Source organism: Oreochromis aureus, linkage group 15 (genome assembly GCF_013358895.1).
Source record: "Oreochromis aureus strain Israel breed Guangdong linkage group 15, ZZ_aureus, whole genome shotgun sequence".
NCBI lineage: Eukaryota > Metazoa > Chordata > Actinopteri > Cichliformes > Cichlidae > Oreochromis > Oreochromis aureus.
This window is the reverse complement of record NC_052956.1, coordinates 10,859,930-10,875,484: the sequence shown is the minus strand read 5'-3', so window position 1 is coordinate 10,875,484 and position 15,555 is coordinate 10,859,930. Positions and strand designations below refer to the sequence as shown.

At 40.2% G+C, this 15,555-nt stretch overlaps 1 protein-coding gene across 2 annotated transcripts; it reads left to right on the top strand.

The window, feature by feature from the left end:
• Positions 1-625: 625 nt before the first annotated feature.
• On the top strand, positions 626-14,580 carry si:dkey-119f1.1 (uncharacterized protein LOC557127 homolog). 2 transcript variants are annotated; one of them, XM_031727620.2, is made up of 27 exons: positions 626-738; positions 1,138-1,269; positions 1,423-1,558; positions 1,994-2,099; positions 2,242-2,378; positions 4,420-4,481; positions 4,669-4,749; positions 5,534-5,635; positions 5,769-5,888; positions 6,024-6,122; positions 6,305-6,451; positions 6,801-6,889; positions 7,004-7,168; positions 7,316-7,494; positions 7,604-7,805; positions 8,096-8,210; positions 9,357-9,517; positions 9,648-9,783; positions 10,002-10,082; positions 10,624-10,794; positions 11,259-11,396; positions 11,535-11,680; positions 11,813-11,938; positions 12,746-12,851; positions 12,975-13,127; positions 13,331-13,428; positions 13,625-14,580. In XM_031727620.2, exons 2-27 carry the CDS (start codon positions 1,156-1,158, stop codon positions 13,719-13,721), a joined length of 3,267 nt encoding a protein of 1,088 aa, XP_031583480.1. In that variant the 5' UTR covers positions 626-738; positions 1,138-1,155; the 3' UTR covers positions 13,722-14,580. The 2 variants fall into 2 exon arrangements, with proteins under 2 accessions (XP_031583480.1, XP_031583481.1); XM_031727621.2 differs by having other exon boundaries at positions 650-734.
• Positions 14,581-15,555: the final 975 nt, after the last annotated feature.

The window sequence follows — 15,555 nt, the reverse complement described above, 5'->3', positions numbered from 1 at the left end:
TTGTAGACCTGCCGGAGTGAAGGTAGCAGAGTGTTGGCGGTCCTCTGTGCTGATTAAATTAAGATGAAAATTTTGTGGCCGTGAATTGGATGATGGGTGGATAAATGCTGCACATGACTGCAGGTTCCTACCCCAAATAAAAGCCTGAAGAGTGTTGTGATATTAACGTCTACAATGGGTGGAACCAGGCAAATACAAAGAACTGAAGAGACAAAAAAAGAGCTATATGCGAGTTCATTTGACAATATTATAATGTAATATATAATATAATATTTAATTAGAAAAGGCTCGTTGCATTCAATTCTAGTAAATGTGTGTTTAAATACAGACATTTCCACCCGAGAATCATCTGAGTACAGGAAAATAATCATCTGACACACACAAACAGCAGGAGCTTTCAGCGTGCTACGACTGTGAAAGGAAAGGGTACAACTAAAGCATTAGTACAACTACAGCACTAATTCGTTGTTACTTAAAGAATTAATCTGGCAACTGTTTGTTTGTTTTATTTAATTTATTCTCACACGTTGCTTCTCTTTAACTCTCTCCTTCATTGTTAAAGTCTATAATATTTCTGTTTCTTTACTTTTTACTTTTTTTTTTAAATAGCTGTTCAGATTTCTAGATCTCGCGTATTCTCGCGAGATTTCAAAGCGGATAGCGGGCGCGAATTCGATAGCCGGTCTGGTGGTCGTTCCCATCAGTTGCGTCTGAGAGTGTGAGGGTACCGCAAGGTAGGTAAGTTGTCACTTCGCAAAATACCATACCTGCGCTTCCAGTTACTTAAGGCGGCACAAAACTAACCCGCAGCAAACTCGACTCACGTTTGGATAGACAGTCGTTGACTTTCTGTTTAGCATGTAGCCTTAGTTAGCCAGCTAAGCTAGTCCTGTAACGTGCGTAACTTTCCCTAAACTTAGTTAAGCTACTAATGTCGCGGTTTAACCTGCGGGCAATGTTTTAAAACTCACATCCGTTAACTAGCAGCCGACGTGACGGCAGAATTTAGATGGAGAGCTGATTCGGCAGTTTTATTAGATGTCTGACCCTGCTAGCAGTTTTATATGTGTATCAGTTTTCTTTCACTGTTGCTTTCTATTATTATTACTTTCCCCCCCCCCTTTTTCCCCTTAAAAGCAACACGGGGTGTCTACGATGTCTAAAAGGAAGGGCACCTCCGTCAGTGAAAATCCCAACAAGCGATCCAGATCTGTGAATGAAAGTGAAAATGCTGCTGACAGTGACCAGGAAGATCCCATTCTGAGTAATGTACGTCTGCCGTGCAGTGAAGCGCTCTAGTTTTGTTTAATTTCTAGTTTTTGTTTAATTTCACCCACATGTATTTGTTTATTTCTTAAATAATTCTCTTAGTATGCAAAGGATACAGGCTCACAGTGTGGATACTTATTACTTTGTGTGTAGTTGCAGTGTGGTGCGGAGGTAGTGAGTGATGCTGGGATTGTAGAAAGCATCACTCTGAAGAATTTTATGTGCCACTCGCTCCTTGGCCCGTTTACCTTTGGTTCCAATGTCAACTTTGTTGTTGGCAACAACGGAAGTAAGTGCAATATGTAACGAGGCTTCTTAATCCCCCTTGTTTCATGCCAATGCAGGCTGTAACTCTAGTCTGGGGTTATATTTACATTTTGGCCAAAATGTCTCCATTGTGTGCTGTAATTCTCACGTAAAGGCTTCTATCATTGCTGAAAATTAAGTAGTTGAAAAGTTATTAACTAATAATTACTAGTTAATAGAAAGTAGTTAATCACTTTGGTTTAGTGAGATCTTGTTGCTTTCTCAGTGCTGGTGCTTTCTGTTGCACATGTCTGCAAATGTCATTATTTATATGGTGTTATTAGTGGTTTGAAGTTGTTTCGGTGCATTTATAAAATGTGAAGTGGAACCTCAGTGGCTGTTATTATCTTCCATTAGTCTTTGTTTATTACAGTGTCCTGTCTGTTCAAATTTTTGTGTGCCAATTGTTTTGTGACAGGTGGAAAGAGCGCCGTTTTGACAGCTCTCATAGTTGCCTTAGGCGGGAACGCCCAGGCTACAAATAGAGGATCATCCCTCAGGGGTTTCGTGAAAGAAGGAGAAAGGTGATTTCACAATAATTCTTTATCCATCACACACTATCTGTTGTCTCCTTTTGTGATGAAAGAGCACATCATAAATGTGAAAAGTAATTACAAATAACAAACGCAAGTATCTGACCCTTGATGTGCGTTTCTGTCTCCTCAGTTCAGCTGATGTTTCCATCACCTTGCGTAACAAAGGAAGGGATGCTTACAAACCAGAGGTGTATGGGTCGGCTATTATTCTAGATCTAAGGATAACTCGCGACGGACTGAGAACATATAAGCTGAGAAGTAAATCAGGTAAAAACGCCAAGGAGTTTGTAAATTTTCTACAGATAATGCAGCAAACTATTTGCAGTAAATTCTCCAAAGGTACATTTATAATTGTCCATTGATTTAAAATAAGAAGAGAAAGAAAAAAGATAAGATAAGATAACCTTTATTAGTCCCACACGTGGGAAATTTGTTTTGTCACAGCAGGAAGTGGACAGTGCAAAAGTTATGAAGCAAAAATTAGAATAAAATAAAATAAGAATAAATACAGTACACAACTGTACAGAATAGAATAAAATAAAATACTATATACAGTAGAATAAAATAGAATAAAATATACAATAAGATAAAAATAGAATACAAATGCTATATACAACTGAGTAAAAATACAACGATGCCAGAAAAGATTATTGCACATTAGTCTTATTGCACATGTGTGGATGTGTGTGTTTGATCAGCTGCAAAAGTCTTTATTGTGGAGTCTGACAGCAGTGGGGAGGAAAGACCTGCGAAATCTCTCCGTCCCACACCGTGGTGCCGCAGTCTCCCACTGAAGGAGCTGCTCAGTGCTGTCACAGTCTCATGCATGGGGTGGGAGATGTTGTCCAACAGGGATGACAGCTTAGCCACCATTCTCCTGTCACTCACCACCTCCACTGGGTCCAGAGGGCATCCTAGAACAGAGCTGGCCCTTCTGATCAGCCTGTTCAGTCTCTTCCTGTCCCCAGCAGAGATGTTGCCGCCCAGCAGACCACACCGTAAAAGATGGCTGAGGCCACCACAGAGTCATAGAAGGTCTTCAGGAGTGGGCCCTCCACTCCAAGCGACCTGAGTCTCCGCAGCAGGTACAGTCTGCTCTGCCCTTTCCTGTAGAGGGCGTCTGAATTATGAGTCCAGTCCAGTTTGTTGTTCAGATGAACACCAAGGTACCTGTAGCTGTCCACAGCCTCAATGTCCATACCTTGGATGTTCAGTGGTTGCAGTGGAGGATGTTTGTGCCTGCGGAAGTCTACCACCAGCTCCTTGGTTTTACTGGCATTGATCTGGAGGTAGTTCAGCTGGCACCAGTCCACAAAGTCTTGAGTCAGTTCTCTGTACTCCTTGTCGTCCCCATCAGTGATGAGGCCGACTATTGCAGAGTCATCAGAGAACTTCTGCAGGAAGCACTGGGTGGAGTTGTGGGAGAAGTCTGCAGTGTAGATGGTGAAGAGGAACGGAGCCAGAACCGTTCCCTGTGGGGCCCCCGTACTGCAGACGACCCTGTCCGACACACAGCCCTGAGTCCTCACATACTGTGGTCGGTCGGTGAGGTAGTCCAGAATCCAGGTAGTGAGGTGATGGTCCACTCCAGAGTTCTCCAGCTTGTCCTTCAGAACCGAGGGAAGAATAGTGTTGAAGGCACTGGAGAAATCAAAGAACATGATTCTCACAGTGCTCCCAGCGGTCTCCAGGTGAGCGAGGGAGCGATGTAGGAGGTGAATGATGGCATCATCCGCTCCAATGCCAGGCTGGTAGGCAAACTGAAGTGGGTCCAGTGATGAGCTCACAAGGCGCCGAAGCTGAGCCAGGACCAACCGCTCCAGGGTCTTCATCAGGTGGGATGTCAGAGCCACCGGCCTGTAGCTGTTGAGGTCCTTGGGGCGTGAAGTCTTTGGCACTGGTACAACACAGGTGGTTTTCCAGAGCTGTGGGACTCGTCCCAGCCTCAGGCTCAGGTTGAAGAGGTGCTCCATCACCCCACACAGTTGGTCCGCGCAGGACCTGACGACCCTCGAGCTGATGCCATCTGGACCCGCTGCCTTCTTGCCATTAATCCTCCTCAGTTCCCTCCTAACCTGGGTGGTTGAGAGAGACAGGCTGGAGCCTTGTGTTGAGTGTGTATTGGATGCTGTTGTTGGGGGTGGGGAGGAGTGAGCAGGTTGAATAGAGGAGGTGTGAAGTGTCTGAGGTGTCAGAGGTGAGTCATGAGTCAAAAAGATGAGTCATTTAATGGAGTCTGGAAAATCGTCAGTGAGAATAAAATGAATGTTCACATGTTTTTCTTTTTGTTTTTTTCTCACTCTTACAGGTCAGCTAATCTCAACCAAAAAGGAAGAGCTTGTCTCTATTCTGGATAATTTCAATATTCAGGTACGAGAGATGCAGGTCTTCTTTCATGTAACTCAGAGATGCTCTACCGCCAACTTTCAGCCAACTCTTTTTGTTTTTGTCCTTTACACATTGATGTTCTGGTTAAACTGCACTTTTGACTATGCTGTGATTTTAGCTGTGAACCTGTATTACTATCATGCTTATTAATGTGTTTTCTCTCCCAAAGGTCAACAATCCTGTATCAGTTCTCACTCAGGAAATGAGCAAATACTTCCTACATTCTAAAGGAGAGGGGGACAAGTACAAGGTTAGTTCAGAGTACTTGCATGTTTAAGCAGTTTGCTACAGCGTGGAACGTGTTTATTTATGGTACCTATGACAATGATTGTCGGTCAAGGCAATGAAATTTGTGCCTATTTGTAGGGCTTCTGGTGTGGCCAGTACATATAAAACCAACCAGCAGGCCAACACTCTGTTTCATCAGCCAGTCATTGTTTCCAAATGCAAATATTTGTTTGGAATGGGGAGGCGGGTGTTAAACAAAAAAGCTTTTCTATTTCACCTCTCTTATTCTTCACGCAGACTCTTTATCTGCATGTAACAAAAGACTGTCCAAATGTTAGTAGCTTCTAGCAACAAAAATCTTCTTTGATTCGAATCTAATGCCAATAAAAGTTTAGATTTACCTTGGAAGAGATTTGGTATAGATGTTGTTCTGGTACATGTGGAAATTCTGATCACATATATACATACCTGATGATGCTGTCACCAGCCTCATCTGCAGTTTTGTTTTGATTGGTAAAATGGCAAACCTCAGTTGCTTGTGTATATAGGACCACCTTGTGTCTTCCTTTTATATTTTATATTCCCCTTGCTATAAGAGCTGTGTAACACATTTCTCATCCATGGGATAATAAAGGTTTATTCTATTCTATTCTATTCTATTCTATTCTATTCTATACCTGCTTGATCATCTTGTTAACTTGCTCCTTAACTTACAGCACAATCTCCTTGTTGGAATTTGCGTTGTTTTGTTAACTGTTACATATAAACAAACCCCGGTTGTTTTTAATCTCTTTTTCTCTCTGCAGTTTTTTATGAAAGCCACCCAGTTGGAGCAGATGAGAGAGGACTTTATCTACATCAAAACCACCAAGCATCTCACAGAGGATAAAGTTGAGCAACACAGTGAAGTATGTATTTGTGTCGCTGAAATGGGCAGTAGCGATATTATTACATTTCTCGAATTTAAACCCTTTTATTTGGATTGCACAGCTAAGTTTTGTTTTAAAGCATCTTTTAATAATAATTTGTGGTCATTCCTAGTGCTTGAAAGACCTAAAACGGAAGTACCTGGAGAAGGAGGACCGCTACAGGAGCCTGGCTTCACTTGATGAAATGCACACCAAACTGGAGGAGTTGCAGAAGCAGATGGCTTGGGCTTTGGTGAGATGATGAGATTGATGAGATTTTCCTCCAACTTCCCTCAATTTTTACTTATTCCAGTATTTCCCTTTCCCTGTTTAGTTAAGATCACTTGTTTAAATTTTAATTCCTGTACAAATATGTTAAATGTTGCAGGTGACAGAGATGGAGAAGGAATTAGAGCCAATGAAGGAGAAGCTGCAGGCAGACAGACGATCCACAGAGAAATATGACGACAAGGTGAACGAATGGAAGGTATGAAACTTCTTTGGTAGTAACCCTGAAATCAACATATAACACATCTCATACGTTAATAATGCTTTTAGAATAACCAAAAATCACTACTAATTAAGTAATTGCTACTTCAGTTTTATGGCTCAGAGTTTTGGACCGTTCATTCTGTAACCTTTTAACCCTAAACCTCTTTGATCATGCAGAATAAGGTCGATGAAGCAGAGAAAAAGTACAAACAGGTCCAGGAACAGCTAGAGAGGATCACACAGCAAGTCCAGGAGCTTCAACCTAAATGTGCTGAGCTCAAGACTGAGGCGCAGAAACGCAACAACCTTTTAAAGTCCAGCGAGGTGAGAGTTGAGTGCACTAACCGCAGCGTAAGGTGGACTTCTGACAGTCGGCTCGTTCACTTTTTACAAGTACTTAATGATTTTATCTAGCAAGTCTGAGGCTTAGTTTATAGTGATGAGCAGTGTCTAAGTGCATTTGTGTTCCTCAGCAGATGCAGTGGCTTTCCATCATCTGATGTGTTTTTTTGTTTGTTTGTTTGTTTTTTAGTCGTCATCAGTATAGGAGCTCTGCGTCACCATTCTGTCATATAATTAATTCAAAATTAGTTTTAAAAAATGACTGTTATCTTTGTGATGCTTGTACATCAACTTGTGAATATTTAACTCTTCATTTACGTGTGCACATCAGGTCACAGTCCACAGATGCAAAGCCAACCTGAGGGACTTGGAAAAGGACAAAACTCAGCTGATGTCAAGGATAAAAGATCTCAAGCTGAGGTTTTGTGTCATCTTATTTAGTTGTCTTCTGCATTAAATTCAGGTTGAAATGTTATTTATTCTGTTTTGGCTCGCCTGTGCTTTATTTCATCACACCCCTTTTCTTACCTCTAGCATCAGTCAGAAAACGGGAGCAGAGAGCAAAGCCAGGGCAGAAAGGATCGAGCAGATCCAGACTGAACTGGAAAACCTGAAGCATCAGATCTCTACACTGGGCCAACAGATTGACCAGTATCACCATGCCATCAGTCGCGCCAAAGAAGAACAAGGAAAAATGAGGTAAAACAATGCACCAAAGGAAAATCATTGTACATGCAATAACCAATAATTGCTGATTCTAGGGTAGCTTAAAGGAATGTATTTGCAGTTTCTAATTGAAGCTATTCTCTAGAAAAGATTGTATTTTACCCTTCCGTTTGTTGTCAGGAGAGAGCAGGAGGTTCTCCAGAGGTCCATTGAAGCCAACAGAAGGAATCTGCAGACAATGGAGAGCAGTCGGTCCAATCGGCTGCGGCGTTTTGGAGAGCAGATGCCTGCGCTGCTAAATGCCATTCAGGAAGCTCACAGAAGAGGCCAGTTCAAGCACAGACCTCGAGGACCTTTGGGTAAGACCTGGTTATGCACAGAAAGTGTAGCATGTGCCCCCCCAAGTGCAACCACAGTGCAAAATGTGTGGCAACAAAAAACACTTCTAACTTTCCTTCTCTTTTACAGGTTACCTAATTAGTCTGAAGGACCCAGAGCTCGCACTGGCTGTAGAAGTATGTCTTAAGGGCCAGCTGCTGGCCTTCACATGTGATAACTATGAAGATGAGAAGGTTCTACAGGGCCTCATGGCCAAAATGTTTCAAGGAGGTCGCAGACCTGCTATCATAACTAGCAATTTCCTCTCACAAGTTCATGATACAAGAAAAAGGTGAGTATAGAGGTTTATATATATACATATACAGTATTTATTAAACATCTATTGATCTCTATTTTCTCTATAGTTGTGCAAAGTACAATTAATACAACAAGTATTCAGTTAGAAGGTATCCTTCTGTAAAGAATGAGTGTTAGTGCATCTCAAATGTTGTAACTTTTTTCTTTTGGAACATATTATGTATGATAAAGATTTTCTTTATGTAGCTTGTTACTTAATTGTTACAAAATATCTGAAAAAATTTAATTGAAATTAGTTTTGTTTTGTTTTGTGTTTTGTGTCAGGGCTGTCAATCATCCGAACTACCCCTCCGTGCTTCAGGCTCTAGAAATTGAGGACCCGGTTGTGGCCAACTGTCTGATCGATCAGAAGGGCATAGAGAGCATTCTGCTCATTAAGGTAAAGCACTTTTTTCAACACAAGATGCTTGATGGTAGCCATAGTTGCACATTGAGTGGTTAGACATGTCTTTTTTAATATGATGCAATGTGTAAAGTAAGCCATATACTAGATAAAGTATACTGTAAATAAACTGAAGGACCTTAAGGGTGTGAACAAACCATAATGAATCAGCTGTTTAGGTCTATTAGGCTTATCCCTGATCTGATCTTCTCTACAACCTGAATGGCTAGTACATCATCAAAGTTTTATACCTGCCAGATACACAGCTATCTGTACATTTACCGAACAGTGCCTGAAAGTTTATTTGTTTATTTACCTGACCGAGTCTCCTGAATGTTGCCTGAATTTTTGCTTTAATGAAAATGATCCAAGTCAAGGAATCTGACCTTTTGCACAGTGGAGTCAGTGTGGTTATGGTCGCAAATCTGCCTAAACCTCAGCTGCTGGGTCAGAAATATGGCAGAGACCTATAATGTTTTTGAAAGCTTCTGTCGAGAGATTTATTCTAAAGACACTTCTTCAGCTAAGAGTCTAAGGGTAGAAACACACAGACGCTGCAGCATTTACTTGTATACAAGGGCGATCACAGAACGCTCACACCAGAGTGGGGGCCCTGCGATGCGCGCTCCGTTACCGCTCTGGTCTTTATTTATATACAAAGCAATACAACAGTGAATACGTCTATTCATAGGCAGAGGAATGTTAGTGCGTAGGGAGTGAAGATAAGAGTGGTTCAGGTGTATGTGTGTGTGTTGTGAGATTCAGAAGGACGCGGCCCCTCTTCTTGTTAGAGAGCGCAGATAAAAGTGTCCAGCTGTCCTCTTCCTGCTTGTTCAGCTATTATCGCTGTGAGAAAGAATTTATAAAACAGTCTTGTAGTGGACAACAGTATAAGTCATCAAAAGGTCAATATACAGTATTCTATCATATGCAAACTTGTATCATTAAAAGCTTATACTGACTACTAAGTACAATTTTCCATTGACAGCTTCTAAATATTCACTATTTAAAGTTGTATAAAAATATTTGACACATTCTTTATGTGGAGTCAGACTTTGGATACCATAAAAGAGATGTCCTCCTTACCTTCTGAACTCTGTGTTCAGACTTCTTGTCATATTTACGTGTTTTCCTTATTGATAGAATCGAACAGAAGCTCGGAGAGTGATGCAGAGCAAAAATCCTCCTGCGAACTGCATCCATGCTTTCTCTAAGGATGGAGATCAGATCTTTACTAACCGGAGTTATGCTGCTGAGCAGACTAGAGCCAACTATCTCTCAGGAGATGTTGAGGAGGAGATCAGGTATATGTCTGACTTGTACATATGAAAACTCATCTTTTATTCTCTGTCTTTAGACTTTAAACTTGTGCTTTAAATGTTCTGTCCACGTCTCTCCATTTTCGCCTCTCCCTGTCTCTTTGATTCCTCTTAGACACTTACAGAGGGAGTTGGAAAACCAGAAAGCTCAAGCAACACGCTTCCAGCAGCAGATGAGAAAGTTGGATGACGACGTCAAGCAAAATGAAGGCCTACTAAGAAGAGCCCACCAAGACCAAAAGACCATTAAAGTTAGTGGTATTTTCTGAAGGGCAGATAGGAATACTAATAGCTAATAGAATTTGTATTTTCAGTTTTAATATTTTAATATAATCATATTTGGAGTTTAAAGCATATTAGAGTCATTCATTTCATTTACTTTGATATACTTTATCCATTAGAAAGAGAAGAAAGTGTTCTGATATCATATGAAATTAATTTGCTAACAAAGTCTGTGTGTTTGTTTTAGGACAAGGCCACAAAGTTGCAGCTAGAGCTCACAGATCTACAAAATGTTGAAGAGCCTCAGTCAGAGGACCTCAGGCCTCTGGTTTGTAAAGAACACCATGTATTTTTCCATCTGTATAAAAAGATGCACACTTGTACTGGACTTAGAGCTGGTGATATACATGCACCAAATTGGGATGCTGTGTAAAATTTAAAAGCAGAATGCAGTGGTTTGCAAATCCCATTAACCCATATTTTGTTCACAATAGAACATAGAAAATGAATTGCCCAGCTTTAATTCTGAGAACCAAATCATGGAAACCTAATTAATTTTATGTTTATCCATCTGTCTTGTAATACCGCTTACTTTTCCAGCCTTGTTCTCCCCCATCCCAACTTTTTTTGAGACCTGTTGCTGCTTCCAAATTCAAAATGAGCTAATGTTTTTCCTGAAATAGTAGAATGTCTCTTTAAACATTCGATCTGTTCTCTGATTTTTATGAGATTTACAAATAGAAGAATTGTCTTTTTATTTACACTATAAGCATCGTCCCAGCTTATTTTGGTTTAGATTTTTTAAATATTGTACATAATGTCAACCAGATGTACTCTTATGACACACCATTATCTCTAATTCTCAACAGGAGGAGGATCTTCATGAGATTATTACCAAGATCAAGTCCAAGCGAGCTGAGTCCGAAGAGGGACAGGCCCAAATGGCCGACCTCAAGGGTTCTTATGAAAAGGCAGAGCAGGAATACAAGCAGCACAAAGAGCGCATTAACACTATCGCAGAGGAGGCTGACTCAGTCAAGGTAAAAGAAAGACCCAGTGTGAGACCCTTTGTTTTTCAGTTGCTAAATTCTTGACTTATAAGGTATCAGGTCAATCAAATGAAGTAACTTTTAGTAGATATATGGGGGGGAAACAACTTCTTAATGTTGCAATCTTGTAGTGACACTGTATGCTATTCTTTTGTTTGAGACAGTCGACAGTAAAGTCAAGAAATAAGGTGAAACCAGGATATCAAACTTGAACTAAATGATGTTTTTCCTGTGTGCGTATTGCTAAATGTGACTTGTAGTCTACAGTGCATTCAGTGATCAGTAAGATTGGTAAACACATTGTGTCAATGCAAGTACCTAACATTACATCAACCCTGATAATTTGGTGTGATTCTAACTCTTTGTGAGTTGGCCACGCCAGCCACCGTGCCCTGTCTCCGAGTTGGTGTTTGTCTGTTTTTAGCTGATTCTTTATTTGCTTTCTCTTAATACAGGAGGATCTCAGTAAAACTGACCAGGAGGTGATAAAATGCAAACATCACAAGAAACACTATGATGAGAAACGCAGTGCCCATCTCCGCAGCATTCAGACTCTTGAAGGCAACCTTAAAAGCAAAGAGAAGGAGTATGAGGTATGAGTATCAGAAAAGCACTTTTTTTTTTGCATACAATGTACCTGCTTTAGTTTTAGGAGTTAAATAGCACTGTCTCTTGAAGTTTTGCCTGTATTTAGCAGCTAAAATATTGGTTTGTTTTGCTCTGTGACTCAGATGTCAGTGGCCAAAGCCAAAGAGATTTGTCTGGAACGTGTGGAGAGCCGTCGGTCAGCCAGGACCCTGGACAGCGAGATCAGTCGTCTCAAGCTTAAGATCACTTCACAGAAGGAACAACAGGGAGACCGCGAGGAGATTGTGAGGTATTGGATCCTCACGGTGTATTACTGACATGATTTCATTGATGCTTCTGTGAGGTGTTGAATGTACACGCATTTAAAACTGGTGTACTGCCTCTACACCAAATATGAATTGATTCCCTTTCCCACTTATAGGCAGTACCACGAGGCTCTGGAGAGCTACAAGAACATGACACAGCAAATGAAGAACCTCAACAGCTTCATCAAAAGCCTCGACAGTGTTATGAGCCACAGACTTCAGGCTTATGCTGAGCTCAGGAGGTAAGTGGTGAATTCACAGTTCGCTGTTTGTATTTAGCAGTGATGTACTTACCCGTGCAATAAAGTGATAAAAAGTAAATAGTTACATCTGTAATCCAGGTAAAAATTATTAAATTATTAAGACTGTGGCTTCTGAATCTGAACTTTTTTTTGTCTAGTTATTAAGACCGGGTGACTAGTCAGATTTTTAAAACAAATGCTAGCTTAACAGTCCAGACAGCACATGTGCAAATCTGTTCAAATGAACGTATTTTGGCCTGATTTTTTTTTTAACCTCACTTCAAATTACATGAATATATAAACATAAAACACTAAATCTTTGAAATCAAATTCATGAGTCATGAGTGGAAGAAAAGAAATGGATGAATCCCGCACTAATGGACAATATTAATTTTAATGCATCAAAAAAGTCGCCTTGATTGGCGAGCTATTGCTATTGACTGTGACCATGACGTCATTGTTCATTAGCGGATAAGAACTCATCACACATATCACAAACTTTCCCCAAAAGGGGAGCTGCTTCGCACACAGGTTTAGCTAGTCACGAGCATTACTTACTTTCAGGTTTCATCTTCTCTCCTAGCTTAATCACAGACACTGCATGTTTATTTGGATCGATCAAATTGAATTTTTAATTCTTCAAAACCTGGACTTGTAGTTCTGGTAGCTTTAGTACCGTATTTGACGACAATTTGTTAAATACTCCTACAGGTCCCTCTGAAGTCTATACGTAAAGTGCTATTTTTTTATATTTTTTTAAGATTGCAGTTATATGATTACTTTTCTCTCTCTCTCTTGGTATCATAGGTTCCTGTCAGCCCGCTGTAAATACTACTTTGATAGCATGTTGGCCCAGAGAGGCTACAGTGGAAGTATGATCTTTGATCACAAGAACGAAACCCTCTCCATTTCCGTAAGCGTTTTTTCATTCATCAGTAAGAGGCAACTACAGCCTCAAATTTATATTAAAGTGCCTAAAGGTTTTTGATTACTATTATTTAAACACAGACTCATTATTCTTATGATAACTTTGTAGGTGCAGCCAGGCCAAGGAAACAAGGCTGACTTGAGTGACATGCGCTCCCTGTCCGGAGGGGAGCGCTCTTTCTCCACTGTTTGTTTTGTCCTCTCTCTCTGGGCGATCACAGAGGCGCCTTTCCGCTGTCTTGATGAGTTTGATGTTTACATGGTAATACAATAGTTTTCGTTCGCATTATATTTATGTTTAGATTGCGGGTGCATGCATATTAAAAACTGAGATAATCATCAGTAAAAACAACAAATGATAAGGAGACAGAGCATATGCAACAATTCGTTACAGTTGCAAAACTGTCTCACTGGGTTTGGCCCCATTTAAAGATAACATTGGCCTTGGGTGTTCTCTTTGAATAGGACATGGTGAACAGAAGGATATCCATGGACATGATGCTGAAGGTGGCTGCCAGTCAGCGCTACAGACAGTTCATTTTCTTAACCCCACAGAACATGAGGTAACCACTGACACAACCTCTGTGTGTTTATATACAGCATTTGTGTGCTACAGCAGCTAGACCACCCAGATGTGATTTATTGACTTGGTCGTTGTAGACTAAGCCACTGTAGGGTAAAGGTCGTGTGACTTCAATGGGCTGCTTAGTTTCAGTATTCACATCATAATTTTTTATTTATTTTTTATTTTTTGTTAAGTTCCCTTCCAGAGAGCAAAATCATCCGCATCCTTCGCCTCAAAGATCCAGACCGGGGCCAGAGAAACACGCAGAGAGGTGAAGACGGGGACCAGTAATATTGCTAGCTCTGTTTAACATGATAAAACCTTAAAGTGCCTCTGAAACACTGATGCCAGCTTTTAGGAAATGTTTGTAATATTGAAGGCCTTCAGCCACACGTTATTTACTTCTCAGCTGAACTTCAGTTTTGAGAAGCCTCAGCTTTGTTCATGTAAACAAAAATAACTGTTCAGTGTGCTGTTTGTCAAAGATTTTGTTCTCTAACACTGGATTCAGACAGTAATAAAAATGTTGTATGTTCAGATAAGTACAGTTACAGGGAAGGAGTGGTTTTATACCCACAAGAAAAAATAACCGTTAACGGACTTGAAAACTGGCACGTTGGAGGAGTAAATGGGGTCGTCGTAAGCACGGGTTGAGTTTCTTTAAATTCAGTTCAAAATTGGTTTATTTTGTTTTTGTTTTTTTAAGTGTAGCCTCATGGAGTCTTTTTCCACCTCAGGTTTGTCTGATCCAAGTGTGTCAAGGTGCTGCTAAAGAAACCTAAAACACAGTTGGTGACATCAAAATTACAGCATATCTTTGATTATTTTATTTTTTTTAAAGTATAGTCTTTCTAAAGGTTTCTTTGACTGTCTTACGTTATACTATCTCATTTACTGTGCTAGTGCTGTCCTGAAGGTTACAGGGGTTGTGTGGTAATTGGGCTGTGGCACAAAGCAAGAGGTGATATAGGTCACCCGTTGGTTATTGTAATTGGCCTATGTTATGTATATTGTTATATTTATTAACTGATATGTTTCCCAGTACTTATTAAAAGAATTTAAGGGTAATCCGTCATCTCCACTGACATTTCATCCTGTTGCTCAGTGATAATTATAATTAAAGATGTTTTTATAAATCTGTTTCAGAAAACGGCTGCTTTTTTTTTTTTTTTCTTCATGATCATCTCATGATCGCAATATTTAGAGACACCTTCAATTTTGGGCAGAGGTAGATGTCAGCAAAGTTTTAAGGTCACTGCAGTGGATCATCTGCCTTCACACCACCTGTCAGCATGTCCTCCATGACTACATCCATGCCAAATTCCCGTCTCCGAACACATCTTCCTCTTCTATTCATGCTTTGTCTTGAGCCAGCTTACAGTTAAAAAAAATAAATTATGGGTGAATAAACATTAGTTGATTAGTGTGTGCAAAGTTCAATGAATCTGTCCAAAATTCTGGGAGGATTCTTGTCGTGGAGCAACAGACGCCTTGCTATTGTATTAACTCATCGGTCCTTCGTGGTGGATGAGCTAAAACCTTTTCACATTATTCAGATTTTTGGGGGAGATGCACTAGTATTATGAGCATAGACGTTATAAAAGATGGATCTACATGGGTGAAGTCATAGAGCTGAATGCTGTTGCTTTTTCCATCAGATTGTGAAACTACGTTCATTGGCAAAAAACCTGATAATCACAATTCAGTTAGTCGATTCAAAATTGACTGTTAAATTGAGCGTTTCTGCAGGATATTGCTCCCTTATCCTGTGGCTATTAAAAATAATTCTGGTTTAAGTCAATTCTGCTTTGGCTTTACTTCTCATTCCATCTGTATGAGTGTGGACATAAATGCATGATGATGGCACATTTATGTAAGCTGGTTGTCCAGCAAAGGAGTAAAACTGAGAGGCAGTAACTAGTTTTTCCTAATTCTACCACAGTTTGACAGAACCAAGCAAAACCAACACTGAACAAGCTGTGCAACCTTAAATGATGCATATCATGACACAGTGCTATTTAAAACAGGGATCTAAACAGACATATTATTCAGAAAGATTTTTAAACACATTTCTCTAACTTCTTGCTAAAATTATTTTTCATGTTTATATTGACAGTGTAAGTTT